Below are 16206 nucleotides of genomic sequence, written 5' to 3' on the forward strand. Positions count from 1 at the left end.
GTCCTGCGCGCACCTGGGGACGCGTCACTCCTGATGACCAAATGCATATATCGTGTGCATAGATCGACACCTGGACGGATTGCGGAAGAATATGAACAAAGTCGATGAACAGGAGTTTAAATAGAGTGGGGCTCAAGTCTCCGCCTTGTGGTACGCCACGGTAGATGTTGAATTGTGATGACGCAGCATCCTCTGTTTCCACAAAGATTGACCTGTCCTTCAAGTAGCTGAATATTCATCGAAAAACAAGGCCACCTAGGCCGACATCGCCCAAGGCGTACAGTACGGCTCGATGGGTTACGTTGTCATAAGCGCCTTTAACGTCCAGGAACATCGCCGCTGACAGTCTCATTAGGCTTTTTTCGTGCTGAACAGACGACACAAGATCTATGACGTTGTCTATAGAAGAGCGTGCACGTCGGAAGCCTGCCATAGCATCAGGGTACATACTGCAGTGTTCTGCTGGATACCGCTCTAGACGTGTCAGTACCATCCTCTCCATCACCTTTCTTAGACAACTGGCCAGAGCAATGGGACGATAAGACGCCACGTCTAGGGGTGATTTACCTGGCTTGAGCAGAGTCACAAGGCGGCTGTACTTCCATTCAGCAGGAGCCGCTGCTTCACGTCATGAATTCTTGTACGCGTCTAGAAGAGCATGCCGGACTGTTTGACAGAGGTTTCCAAGAGCTGCGTATGACACCCCGTCAGGCCCAGGTGATGAGGAACGTCTGAACGCTGCCAACACCGCTTGCAATTTCTCAATGGAAAATAGATTGTCCATACGAGAATCCCGCGAGATTGGAACGTCACGGGGACTATGTGCGGGGAAAAAGGACGGCTGACCAGCAACCTTCCAACAGAAGTCCTTCGTCACGTCGATTTCTCGGCGACCTTGGCAGAGAGCCAGGTATTTGAAGGGGTGCCGTTGTTTCGGTGTTGTTCAAAGACCGCGTAACGTTCTCCACATATGTGACAGGTGTTTATGTGGATCAAGAGAATCACAGAAAGTCTTCCATCTTAGGGACTGACATACAGCAGCTGTCTGGAGTTAACTTTTGTTTCATGATGCCTCTGTGCCAATATGAAATGGTTTCCGGACAACGAAATGCATGGTAGTGACCACGTTCCAACATATGTTAAAATAGACGGCATACGCAAGTCGCACCCTACCACAGTTCTTCAACACGTTGTACTGGCCTGAATACACGTTGCTCATGGAGAATTGTCAAAAGATCCAGCACTATCTACCTGGCAACATCGAGGAGCTAATTAACGACGGTGTTCAAAAAGCCACTAGAGTTTTTAGGCCTATTTCTAAATTTTCTTAATTTTAGGCAGAATTGGAGCGGCTTCGAGCAATTCGCCGTTACACGGGGCGAAGGTACAGGCGCACCAAATTCGTCTACGACCTAATGGAGGAGAGACGCATGCAGAAGATCCAGCGTCGGATTAATTATGACTCAAAAACATAGTGGCCACCTATCAAAGCAGCTAGAGGCGTTAATGTAATCTTAAAGGGCTCTATTATTCCATGCGGTTTTGTAAGTGGTGCAATGGATATGTGACACTTCTGACTGGCACTCTTTAAGGCAACAGTCGAAATCTGGGCTTAGCGGCTGCTTTTTTTCCTTACCAATTTTTATAGACGTATCGCAAGATGCTTCGGGATTATTTTGGAAGACGTCCCATTCAATTATTTGTAGTAGTTATGGAGTTGTACTTGTCAAAACCACGTTCTGCTTAGGAGGCACGCCGTAATGGCGGACTCCGGGATAATTTTGACCACCTAAGTTTCTTTAACGCGCACCTAAATCTAAGTGCACGGTCGTTATTGCATTTCGCCCCATCGATATGCGGCCACCGTGGCCGGAACTTGATCCCGCGACCTCGTGATTGGCAGCCCAACACCAAAGCTACTAAGCGACCGTGGCGGGTGAGGACGTCCGAAAGACTAAGGCAGTCAGAGAGTAAAAGGTATCGCTGTGAAAATAAAGCGGAATGTGCATTTCGGCAAGACACACATTGGGTGCAATTCCAAGAAGTTACCCTTTCAAAAGGGTGTATTAGTTCGGTTGGGCCGCCTTTTCTGTGAGTGTAAGTGGTTGAAATATAGACACGAGAAAACAACCTTAAGGATGCACTTTCCCTTAGTCTACAGCAGCCTTGCTTGAGTCAGTACACGTCATATCCTCACTCAAGAGGCAGTTTTCTTACCACGTTCCTCCTGAACTTCCGATATGAGTTATCACTCACTTCACTGTCGGTCGAGATTCCTGCCGAAACCATGCTGCAGAAATGTACATTACAAGACTGGCTAAATAATCTGGACTGACGAGATGAGGTTATTAGTGTACTCTTTAAAGCTGAGTGGCAGCGAATGCCGCCAAACTCTTCATTCTTATATTTAAACTACATTTGGCTTGGTCTTCGAGACAGGTATTTCAGGGCAACATGCAAGTATCGGTGCCTTTGCACCAGAAGGAATTCAAAACTAATCAGCTATAACGGGCAATGCACTCGTCATTGTAGTGCTTTCTTTTTTCCGCTGTCGTATAAGTCACGATTGTACCACCTGTTTCCTACCATAGCCTCACCGTACAACTCTTACTGTGTATTGTTCTATTCAAGATGCAAGGGCTCGGGCGGGCAAGCTATCACCGCTTCCACTGTAGGATTAAATGTAGCCGTTTACCGCGGAGTAGCGTCAAAGTGTCGTGTACCGTGACATTTATACAATGTACGTTCACCGCGTTTTTTTTTTTTATTGTCCCTACACGCGCTAACTGCGATCATCAGTGTCGCGTGTGGAACTGGTTTATAGCAGAAAACCAAGCGCAGCGCTCTTTTTCTCCTTAATCTCGTCGCCGCCTACAACCGTGCGGTTCTTCAATTTCGTTGTTAAAAAGTTTGAGCGAGCCCGTGTGTAGCTGTATACATCATGTTAACCATTATATGTTGTAGTAATACATTACAAAGTGATGTGACGCATTATCTACTCGAAATGTAAGCTTTTGGCAGTGGTATAATTTAGATCCACGGGGCCAGAATCAACTTCTATGTCTTGACCGTCTATCGCATGCGATGACTGACCTCATGCTATATACAGCACCAAAATTTCAAAAACTGGTGAGTTGGTGAAGCTCACCCGAACTTGCGACTTCACCTGCCACCAGGACTCTCCCGTCGCGAAACAACTTTACTGTGTCGCACGTGGTTCGGCGTCGCATTTACAAATTGCTATTCATTCCTGATGGGAATGGCCAACAGTGCGGCGTGCAATTTGTACGGGTGCGATGAGACTATAGAGCACCTTCTGTGTAATTACCCATCCTTTGACACTCAACGACGTACTTTGCAAGCGAAACTCAACCTGCTAGACAATAGAGCGCTCTCAGAAGGTCCTTGGATCATGGCCTGTGCGTTGTTGCGTGCAAAAGGCCACAAAAGCCCTTCTGCGTTTTTTGAAGGACGCTGGATTACATGAACGCTTGTGATAGTGGAGATTCCTCGGCTACTGATTGTGAATGACTATTATTTTTCTTTTCTCTCCTTATTTGTTCTTCCCTTTTCCCTCCCCAGCGTAGGATAGCCAACCGGGCACGTCCTTGGTTAACCTCCCTACCTTTCCCTCTTCGTTTTTCTCTCTCTCTCTCTCTCTCAGAAACTGGTCGATCGCATTTCAGCAAATGTTTCACGTTGTTCAAAAATTAAAAGAAATTTCATTCCGTAGTTTGCAAATACATGCAAGTTAAGCTGTTCCTGCCCACTAATTAGGAATTCAGCTGACTTTGTAGAAAACAGCCATCCGCGTTAGGTATATGCGCGTTCTAGTCCTTCAGTTTTAGCTGAGCTTTAGAGTTAATTGGGAGTACCTAGTCTAATTCCTTCCTAATTAGAGCTCAGCGATCTTCTTTGCCTGTTTTCAGCTCGCTGTGTCTCGCCGAAAAAGAAAACAAGAATCAACCATAAATGCGAAGCCAAAAAAAAAATAAAAAGAAAGTCCTTACAGTCGACGTGTTCCGCCTATTGAAGCCTGCTCTAAATAGCAAGGTCTGCGATTGCATCGCGCTTTCAAAAATCGATTAGCAGGTAGCCAAGCGGCCCTCAATTATTTTCGAATTTGCGCGAACATCCACGTTTGAACTACTTCGTGCACTGACGTTTCTAAGCATGGAAAGTAATAATTACCTTTTTTATCATTGCTGCCTGGAGATAACGCTGTCTTACAAAAACTAGTAAGAAAGTAGTAGTTTGGGAGTCGACCAGTTTGCGAATATCTCAACACATATTTAACAAAAAAGTAAATAAATGAAATAGAATCTATTTGAAGAGATGACTTTGTAGAGATGAAGAAAGATTACATGTCTGGAACAAATGTATTCAATATCAAGACTTCATGATCAAGACTGGTTACGTTTGTTGTGTACCTGATGAAGCGTCCGTTCACATACTTTCATTTTGCACTCCCTCTCGCTTTGCCCTTAATCAGCATGAGTGCCTGTTTCACAGATCTGTAGTCACCGTCCTCGCCAGTGGCTCTCTGGCATTCTGGTGCTCAACGCGAAGTCGTGTGGTCGAGTTCCACCCTCAGCGGCCGCGTCCCGATTGCGTGGACTGTAAAAAAAAAAAAAAAAAGAAAAAGAAAGGAGATTTAGAAAGCATGTTGCCCGCCGCAGAGGTTTCTTGGCTATGACATTACGCTGCCGTGCTCGAGGTTGCTGGGTCAATCCCGGGCATGGCGGCCGCATTTCGATAGGGGCGAAATGCAAAAATACTCGTGTACTTAGATTTAAGTGCGTCTTGAAGAATCCCAGGTGGTCCAAATGTATCCGGAGGTTCCCACTGCAGCGTGCCTTATGATCACATCTTGGTTCTGGTACGCAAATCCCAAAATTTTAATTTTCATTTTTGAAGCACATGAAACAACTAGGGGGATTGAAATTACCCCAGAACTCTTCGCTATAGTGCCCCTGTATGTATATATATCATCTGCGAGGTCAAACTCAGTCAATCAATCAATCAATCAATCAATCAATCAATCAATCAATCAATCAATCAATCAATCAATCAATCAATCAATCAATCAAGCAATCAAATAATCAATGACCATGCTGCCAGATAAATAAATTTGCTATCACTTTGTAATGCCGTGAGTCATGCCACCGAGAAATTGAGATGTTCGTAGGAATGGGATCTAATTGGTAGCAAATATACGGAAACTGTTATGACGAAGTACTAACGTTGTCGTACCGAATTTGGCCTAGACACGAATTTCGACGTACAATCGGTAATACCATGGGGCATATTAAAATGTAAAGTTCATCTCCCCGCAGCAAAAACAAAAAAGAGAACCCCCTTCAGAGGGAGGAAGATGGACTAACAAAAGAGAGAGAACTTTCGGGTTAGTAAATGATCCGTCCTGAAAGACGAAGGAAAAAGAAAAAAAAACACGCTCACACACACGATGTGGGTACAATTTAATGCACACGTAATTAGGGCAAGAAGAGTACAGGGGCGTTGGCTGATTACCGTCGAAAGGCGAAGGAATGCACAAAAAGCAAGCAGCCAGCCTATAATGCACTGGGAATGAGCTCGTTCGCATATAGTCTCATAAATTTGCCGCTCCGACGCCAATATCTTTCGAGCCCATGGCATGCCTCGCTGTTATAGCTTTGTCGAGAGTGGCAAAAGTTATCGGGCGCATTGTACTTTCTTGACTTTTATTAGGTATAAATCATCCACCGATAGTGGCTATATTGGCGGGACCCAGGGTGTATCCGTTTACGGGGCATTTCAAAGAAACCACGCACGCCTTGCGAACTTCGTTTCCCTATAGCTAAAAAAGTTACAACGCCGCTCTTGCGTTCCATATTTATTTTTCTGGCCAACCCACTTATTTACGACCTTCGCATTAACAAACCACCGCCGTTGGTAGCGAATTCGGTAACACGCCTAGTAGTGAACTAAAAGAGTGCGTAAATGTTTCACGTATTATTTCATAGCGAGATGTTCTCATACATCATATAGAACATAATCTAGTGTGGGGGTCTTAAAGTATTAACACGCAAAGGGCATGATTTGTAGCGACAGGTGCGTCGTTGATGTGGCGATCGTAATACAGTTTATCGTGCAGCAAGGCTTCGAAGAATTTGCCGCCAAGTGTAACTCATAAAGTCCACCGTCCAAAGCTTACGGAACAGCGGGAGGTCGTTACTTGGACGCTTCGGGAAAATGAGAGCACTGAGCCATGCCAGCACCTGCTTATTTTTTCGCGTCCTGCGAAACGTGATTCCTTCTTCCTTTACCTCTCTTCCTCGCCCAACCACGCGCAAAGCTCAAAACAAACGCGTTACAACGGCATCTCTGCTCTGTTTCAGACCGTTACGAGTTCAAGAGCGCGAGCGCTTGACAGTACGTAGGTTCGTCGGCGAACTTAACTTCCTCCACATTGGCTAAGAGCTCACTTTGTCTTTATTTTTTCGTTCGCATTTGCAACAGCTATCGAGGAGTGCCAAAAACTCAACGCAATGCCACTTTATCTTATTTTAGATTTTTATTTCGCGTTTGTGTGTGTGTTATGAACTCTAATTCACTTGAACTTTATGGTAATTTGTGTTGGAACCAGGTATTGTAGGTTCTTAAGATTTCCCTTTACCGGAACTTTTGTAAGGGTTGATTCTGACGTACAACCAACAGCGTTCTCATATTGCGGCAACTTCTTTCTGTGTCCCGCATAACACGGGAACCCGACATGCAGACTCTGTAGAAGCCAAAGGGAAGTAACAACTTCACTTCATACAAACCTGACGTCAGCGCCTTCGTATCCACCAGGCAGCACTGCCTTTCTCATTGATCACTGCCTACAAATGGGGCGCTCGGTAGTTTAGGTGTAACCTGCGGAGTACCACACGTTCCCGGTAGTCCTGGCTTTACCTTGAAGAGCTTTTGCTCTTGTTTATTGCGCATAATTTTGCACGCAATAAATAGAAAAACGTGCCAAAGACGTCCCACGAATGACCATGTCAGCGGGTCAATGGATTTGTGAGGCTAGTTTTGAGGATTTATCACGGCTGCTCAAGGCAAATAGTGAGTGTGAGGGCTAACATAATCGCTGACATAAAGCTGGGCATATCTTACGGTTGAATGAACACAGATAAGCAAAAATAAACAAAAACAGTACAGGGAACAGGTGAAGCTTATGAACTGGACTTAAAGTGAGCGCGCTATCGATGTTACTGTTTTGAACATGCTGCACAGGCACGTACACTGACGAGTGGAATTCCTCGCACGCTAAGTGTTCAGAATTAATTATGAAACAGCAAAACTGGTTGAAAAATAAAAGAAGTTAGCCAAACATACATAATTGTAAATAAAAACAAGAAAGTAATAACGGCGAACAACAGAAGTGTTTGTCGCCTGGCATCCAAAGGGCCAATCATATCGCACCGTAGCAGACTAGCAGACTCAATGAACAATAGTATTTCGGCAGTTCAAACTGCACCATAGCTGAAGTGCTTCTGCTCGGTCATTTTCGCCCCAGATTCTCGCTTAATTCATCTCTCTCTGTCTTTTGTTTGTTACTATTTCGCGTATGTCCATGGTGCGAAAACAAGTAGGAAAATATCTCTGCTCTCGTTCCAATATAATTCAGCTATTACTTGTAAACACAGACGGCCCTTTCCCTCGCACGCGCTCGTTCTTTTCCTTTCGTGTTTTTGAGCGAAAAAAAAATTGCAATTGCGAAGAAAGGAAATGCTTTTCTTTCCCTGCTACTCGCCAATTGCCGCAATGTCTTCGCCATCTAGACAGTCTCGGCTGACACTTTAGAGCCACCCACGGGTAAAAGCGAAGCAATACAGCAGCTCTTTCGGCACAGATTGGTGAGGAGCAAAAATAACCGAAAAAAATAAGGTATAAGAAATGTGTTCGCATGCGCCTTTACGTTTCTTTGCTGTGGTTTCTCCTTCCCTTCTAACATGCACCATCGTCTTACATTTCGCCCAAGGTATTTCTTCTTTTTCCTTTCTTCATTGCTTCGCACTTTGATAAGAGTTCTTCATATCTATATTTACACGAGCTTCCTACATTATAATCTCTACGTTCTTTGTCGTCACCGCCTGCAATTTTTTTTTTCCTTGACATTGCGAGGTGCAGCAGCTGTGCTGCACTGGCCTTTCTACTGCGGCTATTGTTGAAGCTTTCCTTTTTGTTCTCCCTACCGGATTCTTTCCCCGAGTGCGCTCTGGAAACAAAATTTATGGCCCGCAATACGTCTGATGGTTGTTCCTGAGTTTCCTGTCGTATCGTAGAGAAAGGGAGTACTAAAATATTAGTTGCCGCTTTGATCGAAATTGAGTCCACATGGAGGCTGCCTTTTAAAGCGACTCCTTTTATTTCGGTTTGTCCGTATTTCTTTCCGCTCCGTGTTATGAGTGCACTGGTTAAAATAGAGGTACTCCTGGTTAACGGTGCGACCTTTAATATTTTCTTTCTTTATTGAGCCTAGACGGAAGCGCTTCCGTTTGAATTACGCTCCCTCGACTGCTGTCGCAGTACTCTTTTTGGTTTCATCGCTATCGCAAAAAGGCGCTTCATTTTTTTTTCTTCCTTACATTTCTTATTCATACTAGAGAATAACGGTGGTTCGGCAATCTCTACTGCAAGAACTCATCTGCTTCCGCTATTCTCCGTTGCTTTCGGTGTAAAGGCAAATATTTTTTCGAAATGGCGTCGCGAGAACACCAATGCCGATACAGCGAATTTCGCCGTGACTTGAAAGTTCTCAAGGCAAGAGTCAAATGTGAACCCCAACTATTCGCTGACGTTGCGTCTTGTTAACAATACCGAAAGAATTGAGCCCCCCCTCTCCCCTCCCCCCACCCTTGTCCCCTGTATAATTAAGGTGTCAGAATACTGCGCACAAAACACGACCCGTGAACGAAAGAGCGGCATCATTTTTACCGACTTATTGCACGAACTAACTCGATCGCAACAGCTATTCGTAACATCCTTTTTCACAGTTGCGCAAGATAGCGTGCCTATCGCTGATACAAAGAAATTCTTTTGTTTCTTTCTTTTTTTTAGTTGATTACTTCCCCTGAAGGCAGGTCCCTACTGCTCTCATTGGCCCTAATGCTATGAAGCATAGTCTCACGGGTGCAGGTGCGCCAACGGCCCTGGTAAATGCAACTGCTAATTTCGACTTATCAGGAGATTACGTTCCCTGGCCTTTGATCCACCTCTATTTTAACACGGGTGCTATAAAGCCAAGCTTGCGGACACTTCAAAATTCCGTGATGAGCCTTCAAGGGCAACAGTTTTTATTTATATAAGAGTGTTAAATATAATCTTTGAAAAGACAGATCCTGCGTTATGTGAGGCCTTACTGAATAATTGGATGCTTATGCTCGTCTTCCGTTCCAATTCATTGCCTCGTTGTCTAGCATGAACGTGGCAAAACTATTCGCCCGCCCATCACCCGCTCTAATATGAAACGAAAGGGAAAGAAAGCAAACAGCGTACACCACCAAAAAATTCCCGTGGGAGATCGCTGTTGATACTGGTAAATTAATCCGGTTTGATTCCGTTTGATCCTCGGAAACAAATGGGCACAGTTCTGTCGCTTCACGACTAGATGAGGCGTATAGCCGCTCCGAACTTTTCAAGTTGAAAGACGCGGACTTAGTCGCTGAGTTTGCGCTTTGAAGCGGCTGCTCGAATAAATTATGCGCTTGTCAGTGCGCCCGAAAAAAAAATATTCATCCACCTAGCGTTGTTGCAGAGCTACGTTTGCACAACCGTAAGCACTGGACATGCTCGATGCTATTAGTTCTCTGGCGAAACAGCTTGTTCAAAGCGGATTCAACGCACCAGTCGTCGCTGAGCCCTGCGAGCATTGCTTCCTGTGTACGAAACACGGACAATCATTTGCGGAACGCCCCTACGATCTGTAGCGTTCACAGTTCTTTTCGCATTGACTGCGCGGCTCTCGGAACTGCTGCGTCGCTGCTGTACTTTCGCGAATATCTGCGTGCGTTGCTGCGTGTAAATGAGGTTCTACAGTTGGAATCGCGGTTGTGTATGGAGTCGTCGAGTGGCCGGCTGCGAAGCGCGTCAGCGCCAACTAGCGGTAGCTTCTGTGTTTGAACTGTGCAGGCTGCTGCGCTATACGGCGCTCGGAGCACGCGTATACGGCATGGCCATGCGTTGCCTCATCGCGGCCCCAGCTTGTAATGCGCTTTCTCCTGAGCCATGGCGAGCGAATCGGCGCTTCTGATTTGACGGCTGTGCGTGACGTGGGTGCACTAGAAGTCGGTGAGCAGGGTGCTTTGCATTCCGCAAACGCATCCGCTCTATAAGCACGTGTGCCAGGCCTCAGTAGACAAGAGCAAAAACGAAAGTTTGTTAGTTTTAGTGCTTTTTGCTTATTTCTTTTAAACAGGACAACGACGACATGTGAATGAGCTGTTCTTGGCTACGTGAAAAAAAAATTGGGACCAAAACCATATTATTTTGTCAATGAGTACTTTAATGCATTTCTGTCAGTGTAAACATTTCTTTGTCGTCTCTTTGCAAATTCTGCTTACGCGCACTGTTTTCTAACATACGCTGTTATGGTTTTGTTCACGTATGTCGTTCTGTCTTTCCAGCCCGTTGCTAAGCAGCAATTATGCGATAAGCAATTGTCGACGCCACATCAAGGCGACAGAAATTCGTAGATATTCGTTTACTTATTGAAAGATCACGCCTTTCCGTTGCGGTCTGGAGTTTGGAGCCATGTGTGCTTCTTTTTTGTGTTCGTGGTCATTGACTATTATTCTGTCAAGTCAGTTGTCCCCTGTCGTAGACAGCGGAATTTCAAAGACGAGCTTATAAGGGAATCAACTCTTAATAATAGCTCACACCTAGGTTCTAAATGAAAAGTTTTGACGTTGGTACCCATTTCCGGAGTACTCCTCGAACGTGGTGGCTCATCTGTGACGCTCCGCTACATCTCTGTCTGCTTAGGTTCAACAAATAAGCATCACGCAACGCAGCTCCTGCGTTTCAACTTAATAGCGTGCGCGGTATCTTAGTCACAGCTGCTTAATGTCGGCGTGTGCGAGCCACGGTCTAGAAACAGCCCCACAAATGACGTTTGTCGCTTCTGTTTCTGTATTTTCCAGGCGTTCCAGTGGAAGTTGGCGTCACTATGCAGATTATCAGCATAAGTACAGTCTCTGAAGTACAAATGGTGAGTGCTTTTGTCTTTGTCTTTATTTTTTTTTTACGGTGTGCTAATATGCCTTTGTCTGTACTTACTCGGGGGGAAGAAACAGTGCTTTTGAAAGGGGCCACCTAATAGGAAAATGCAGGCAAGAACACCGACTAGTACTCATATGCGATCATTATGGTTGCTAGTCAGTTATGATCATTATGGTTGGTAGTCAGCGCTCCTGTCTGTCGTTTCTTCTTGTCCCGTTTAAAAGCGCCATTACTTCGCCCAAGACAATTTTCTCCAATTGCGCTACCCTAACTCGGAGAGGTTAAAACATGCAGAAAACGCGTGTTAATATTAGTATCTTTATGAAGGAATAGCACCTACGAACAATATTCTCTAGCTCTTGGGATTTCACCGCCCGCATTCAACAAAAACCACCTTCGCCCAAGTCCATGAAGTCGCTTTTCTTTTGCTACTATTATTCAGATGCGTTAAGCACTTTTTTTCCTTTCATTTAGTTTCCTTGCTCTGTCAGGTAACATTCGTTTTCCTCGAATACGCGTGAGAACACTGCTTCCAAATACATTTATATGTCAGGGCACATTTCCCTTGGCTTATCAGGTTCGCGCTGAAATGTGCTACGCCTTTATAGTTCTACGAAGAAGCAAAACAAAGCTTAAAAAAAGAAACAAAGAAAGAGACGCAGACGGCGAGACAATTTCTGGGAAAGAGCTAACAGGTTTACCACTCGCAAAGCGTTTCCTTTTGAACAAGCGCTGCGAGCCAAACAACGGAATCCGGGAGATAAAAACGGCTTCTCCTGGCTTTTGTAGCCAGGGCTTTCCTAGAAATCAGACGACATGTCTCTATGCAAGTGAGATAAGGAAAAGCGAAATACGCGAGGGTGACGGCTGCAGCAACGGATTGTACTACACCCAGAATCCTCTTAATGGCACCGAACCAACGTCACAAATAGCAGGTGCGTTTGAGCACCGTATACAGCTATAGGCAAAAAAAAAAATAAAAAAAATGTGCGCCACAGTGGTCGCGCGTCTATAGCAATTAGCTTCAGGTTTCTAATGTTGCGGTGCATGTGTCTCATTTACGGAGTCGGGGTTGTGCCGGCTTGCTTCGGCGAACGAATAAAACAAGAACCGGCAAAGACGAAGGAATTAAGAAGGCCGAGAACACCCACTTTTTTGTCAATCTCGATGTTTCATCTTCTCTTTATCTTTCGCGCTAGCCTTGCGTCTTTCTTCGTTCTTGTTCCAAACTTACGTTTTCAGAAGGCTCAGCCTTCCTTATCGTGACGCGTGAGCGCAGTACGCCACCATTTTTCTATCTGGGCAAGAGATGCGCGATGTGCGCGATCATAAGGCGTTCGGGCGAAAAGAGGGAGGCAGTGAGGGGATTAACGGTAATACGGTGTAATCCGCGTATCCACGCTGTTCTTTTATTGTTACTATTACGACTTTTAAATGAAGCTATGCTTCTTGGCCTTCTGCTCTGAGATGGTCGTGCGATGTAAAAACACCTCATTAGATAGAGTCGCGCACGGCTTATTTCTTGGCACCCTCTGGAACATCCTCTTGAAAATACTTTGAAGATGTGTACTTGAAGCTGCTCAGAACTGATAGCCCACACTCGCTTGCTTCTGTATGGTACGCCTTGAAAAAGAAAGACGAAGATAAAGAAAGCTAAAAGAGGCAGCAGTTCCACCTTGCCAACATCTTTCGCAAACAATTTACTTTTATTGCAGTCAAACTCGCCGCCCTGTCTTCGTGTTGTTTCGAAATTCTTCGTTTCACAGCTGTTTTAGTATGATTATTGTTTTCTTTCCGTCATCGTAACAAGCTTCTTAGCGCTTCCACTGCATTCGTCATCGATTTAGGCATGTGAGCTTAACGTTGTTCGGTATATCAAATATTAGTGCTCCCTGTATCTTCTTTCATTTCTACTTCAAATGTTCTGAACACGTTGGCGATTGAAGTTGATACGTTTTCAAAATGTACTCGACATCGCGATTTGTTGTGGCTCATAACTCTAACGTAACCATCTCTAGAGCTTTAAAAAAAAGAACGTACGCGAAAGAGACAAGTTTTCTTCTCGCAGGGAAAAAAAAAAAAGATCCGAAAGTAATGAGACAGCTTTGCGCAGTTCGCAATGGGAACTTTTGAAAGCATAATGTTCCGCTGTTTCCGCTCGGTGAACCCGCATTATTGCGAAGTAAATATCGCAACATTTAAAACGGCATGGCCAACTGAACAACGCGCGTTTCGTTGCGAACTGCGGCTTCTCTTATACTAAGTGTATTTAAGGAGAGGTTCATTTTTCAATTTAGTAGTGCGACTTCCGATATCCTTAAGGCCACTTTTGAAACTAAAAATAATTTAAAAAATGAAAACGTTTTGTGATGTGTAGCGTCACTTATCTATAGAACGAATCACAACAAGAAGAGCTAAAGATAAGAAGAGAATAAAAGAAAGAAGCAGCAGCATGATAAGAATCGTACGTGTATATCTGTACAAAATGAAAGCAAGCACGCTCATGAGGTGATGACGTAAATGCTCACAAAAATAGATCGCTTCTTATGGTTGGAACTGTGCGTGGTAGATCGCTAGGGCCGTGAATACTTCCTTGAATTGCTGCCATTGGGAACAACTTCGTTTCCCAAACTGAGAACTCGGCTTGGGCCGCAATCTCGAAGTAAGAGACTGCGCCCTCGTTGGCCACCTGTCAGCCTTTGGTGTAAAGAAGAAACGACGAACTATATTTTGCGCCACGTGTATTGATGCCTTTCTTCTGAAACTTTCGAAACCTTTTTCGGCACCCTTCAGAACACACCCTTCCACGTGAAAGCTCACCTCATCCTTTCGGCCTAACTTTCGCTCCTGCTCCACAGCGATTGCGGCAGCTGCAACTGGAAAAGTTAGCGTGGCTCTACTCCACGTTGGCGGGAATGAAGGACACTGGCGTTAGCTATCATGTGACACTGCGACGACAATGTGAATGCAAGTGAAAAGTATTTGACAAGCATATCTGAGGACAAGTATTTAACGAATCGATGACATACGGCCTAAAGCACGCACCAGATGCGGAGCCGTAGCCGTTAAACAGAAAAATACGTGTAAGAGAGATAGACAGAAAGGCAAAGGAAAGGCACGGAAGTTAACGAGAGATTATCTCAGGTTGGCTACCTTGTACCGGTGGAAGGGGACAAGGATCCAATAGATGACAGAAAAAATACGAAAAGAAAATTAAAAAATGCACACCACGCACACACACATTGCAGGGTCAAAGTCCCCCTAATGCATTCTGTGTCACGCGGTATGCAGTCACAATTTGTCACAAAGTCCGGTGTCTATTAAATAGCGTAGCAGTGCCTTCATAGCGGCTCGCGTTGATGTTCGTGAAGGCTAATTTCCGAGAACGTTGTTTTCCGTTAGCGGGCGCTTGTCCAGCTGGTCTAGCGTGGCTGAGAGGGCTGCTGTTTGTGCGTGCCCTCGTTTCTCTGCACCCTCGGAAGTCACAAAGTTGGCTATTGCCCATTCCGATAAAAAAGGAGCATGCATTTGAAAAAGCTACTGCTAGCCATAGACGGACTGGAAGGATGTAGTCACGTGGTGGAATGTCGGACAGAACACGGAGCTCTAAATTAGGGTCCAGGGTAAGTTCTAACTTCGCTGCTGCTGTGAACGTTTGTGAACGTTGAGTCCACTGCTCGCGAGAGGTGTTTCGCTACCTCTCCTCCTTGCTCCTACGTCATTATAGCTAGGTTTACGTGAACGTGATAAGTTCAGGTCGAGTCGGCTTGTAAGTCCAAAGTTCGGTTGTCGGGTTCATCTAAACACTAGCGTGTCGCGCTGGGCGAGCGATGACAGTTTTGTCAACCCTCCTGCAAAGATTGAGTTGACTCACGCAACCCGCTCGGCAAAAGGCGCGTTAACGCGGCCGGTAGGGGCTGGGACAGCTCGACTGCCGGCTGGGCCCACTCGTGTCAAGTTCACGCAAACGAAACCATAGTCGCTCCATCTCTGATGACGTATTGTGCTCGCTTATTCCTTTTACGTTTATCGGCATTCTGCTTCTTGACGAAGAATCATGGCGGTTTCCTTAGAAAATTTGATAATTGTGCTAGAGAGATTTGGAAATCAGTTCTGCGGAAGTCCGCAAGGTAGCGGAAGAGTCATGAAAGAGAAAAAAAAAATTCTTATCGACACGTCCGTAGCACGAAGCTACAAAGGAAACCCATTTTCTATTTTTGTCTGGTTCTGCAGTCGAGTGAATGGCAATTTTGCCTTTCATAAGCCTTACTCTACCTTGCGGGCTTGCGCAAAACTAATTCGCCATACTAAGGGCCCCTATGCTTCGAGTTGTCGATTAATTCAGCCTTGCGCTGCGATCTGCTAACATCCTGGTTAGCTAAGATTTAAGTGCGATCGCCCCGAAAATGTGTTGGTACCGGGTTCAAACCCCTGAGAGGACAAATGTTTCAACTGCAAAGCTTTCTTTCTGGAGATCCCATATTGGTTTCTTTCATAGCTTTATGTTACTGTCGGGTCAATGACAACTTTCTCTTTAATGTACGAGAGCCTATAGCCTCACACCGCACAGACAGTATCATAAACTCTCTGAAGGTGATGGTGTCATAGTGCGCTGATTGGCTGAGAATATAGTGTCAGGGCAGTGAATGAAGCCTCCCACTGACCTTTCACCGTGGTATATTACACATATGAGGCACATACAGCGGGAACGATGAGCAAAACGAGAACAAGGTGAAAGCAGTAGCCAACGTTTCGACAAGTGAACTTGTCTTCTTCAAGGCTTTTTTTTTTTCCTGCTCATCGCCTTTAATTTCCATCTCCCGCCTTCCCCGTGTTTATACAACGGGAACGTAACTTAAAGAGACATTCCGGCTATTCAGTTGCTTTGAACCCGGTGCAACTTAACTGGGCACAATGATAGCCCCTCGCGTGAGCGAATGGCGAATCACCGCTCCAGCT

The 16206-nt window shown here is 45.2% G+C and overlaps 1 protein-coding gene across 2 annotated transcripts in view; it reads left to right on the forward strand.

Annotated features, from left to right (window-relative positions):
- The window catches only part of Rdl (Resistant to dieldrin), a 229627-nt gene that overhangs the window by 67194 nt on the left and 146227 nt on the right, over nt 1-16206 (forward strand). For both annotated transcript variants that reach the window (XM_055073792.1, XM_050184372.2), the window contains exon 3: nt 11169-11236. In XM_055073792.1, coding sequence (XP_054929767.1) covers nt 11169-11236 — 68 coding nt within the window. The remainder of the gene's footprint in view (nt 1-11168; nt 11237-16206) is intronic.

Source organism: Dermacentor andersoni, chromosome 4 (assembly GCF_023375885.2).
Source record: "Dermacentor andersoni chromosome 4, qqDerAnde1_hic_scaffold, whole genome shotgun sequence".
In the NCBI taxonomy this organism is placed as follows: domain Eukaryota; kingdom Metazoa; phylum Arthropoda; class Arachnida; order Ixodida; family Ixodidae; genus Dermacentor; species Dermacentor andersoni.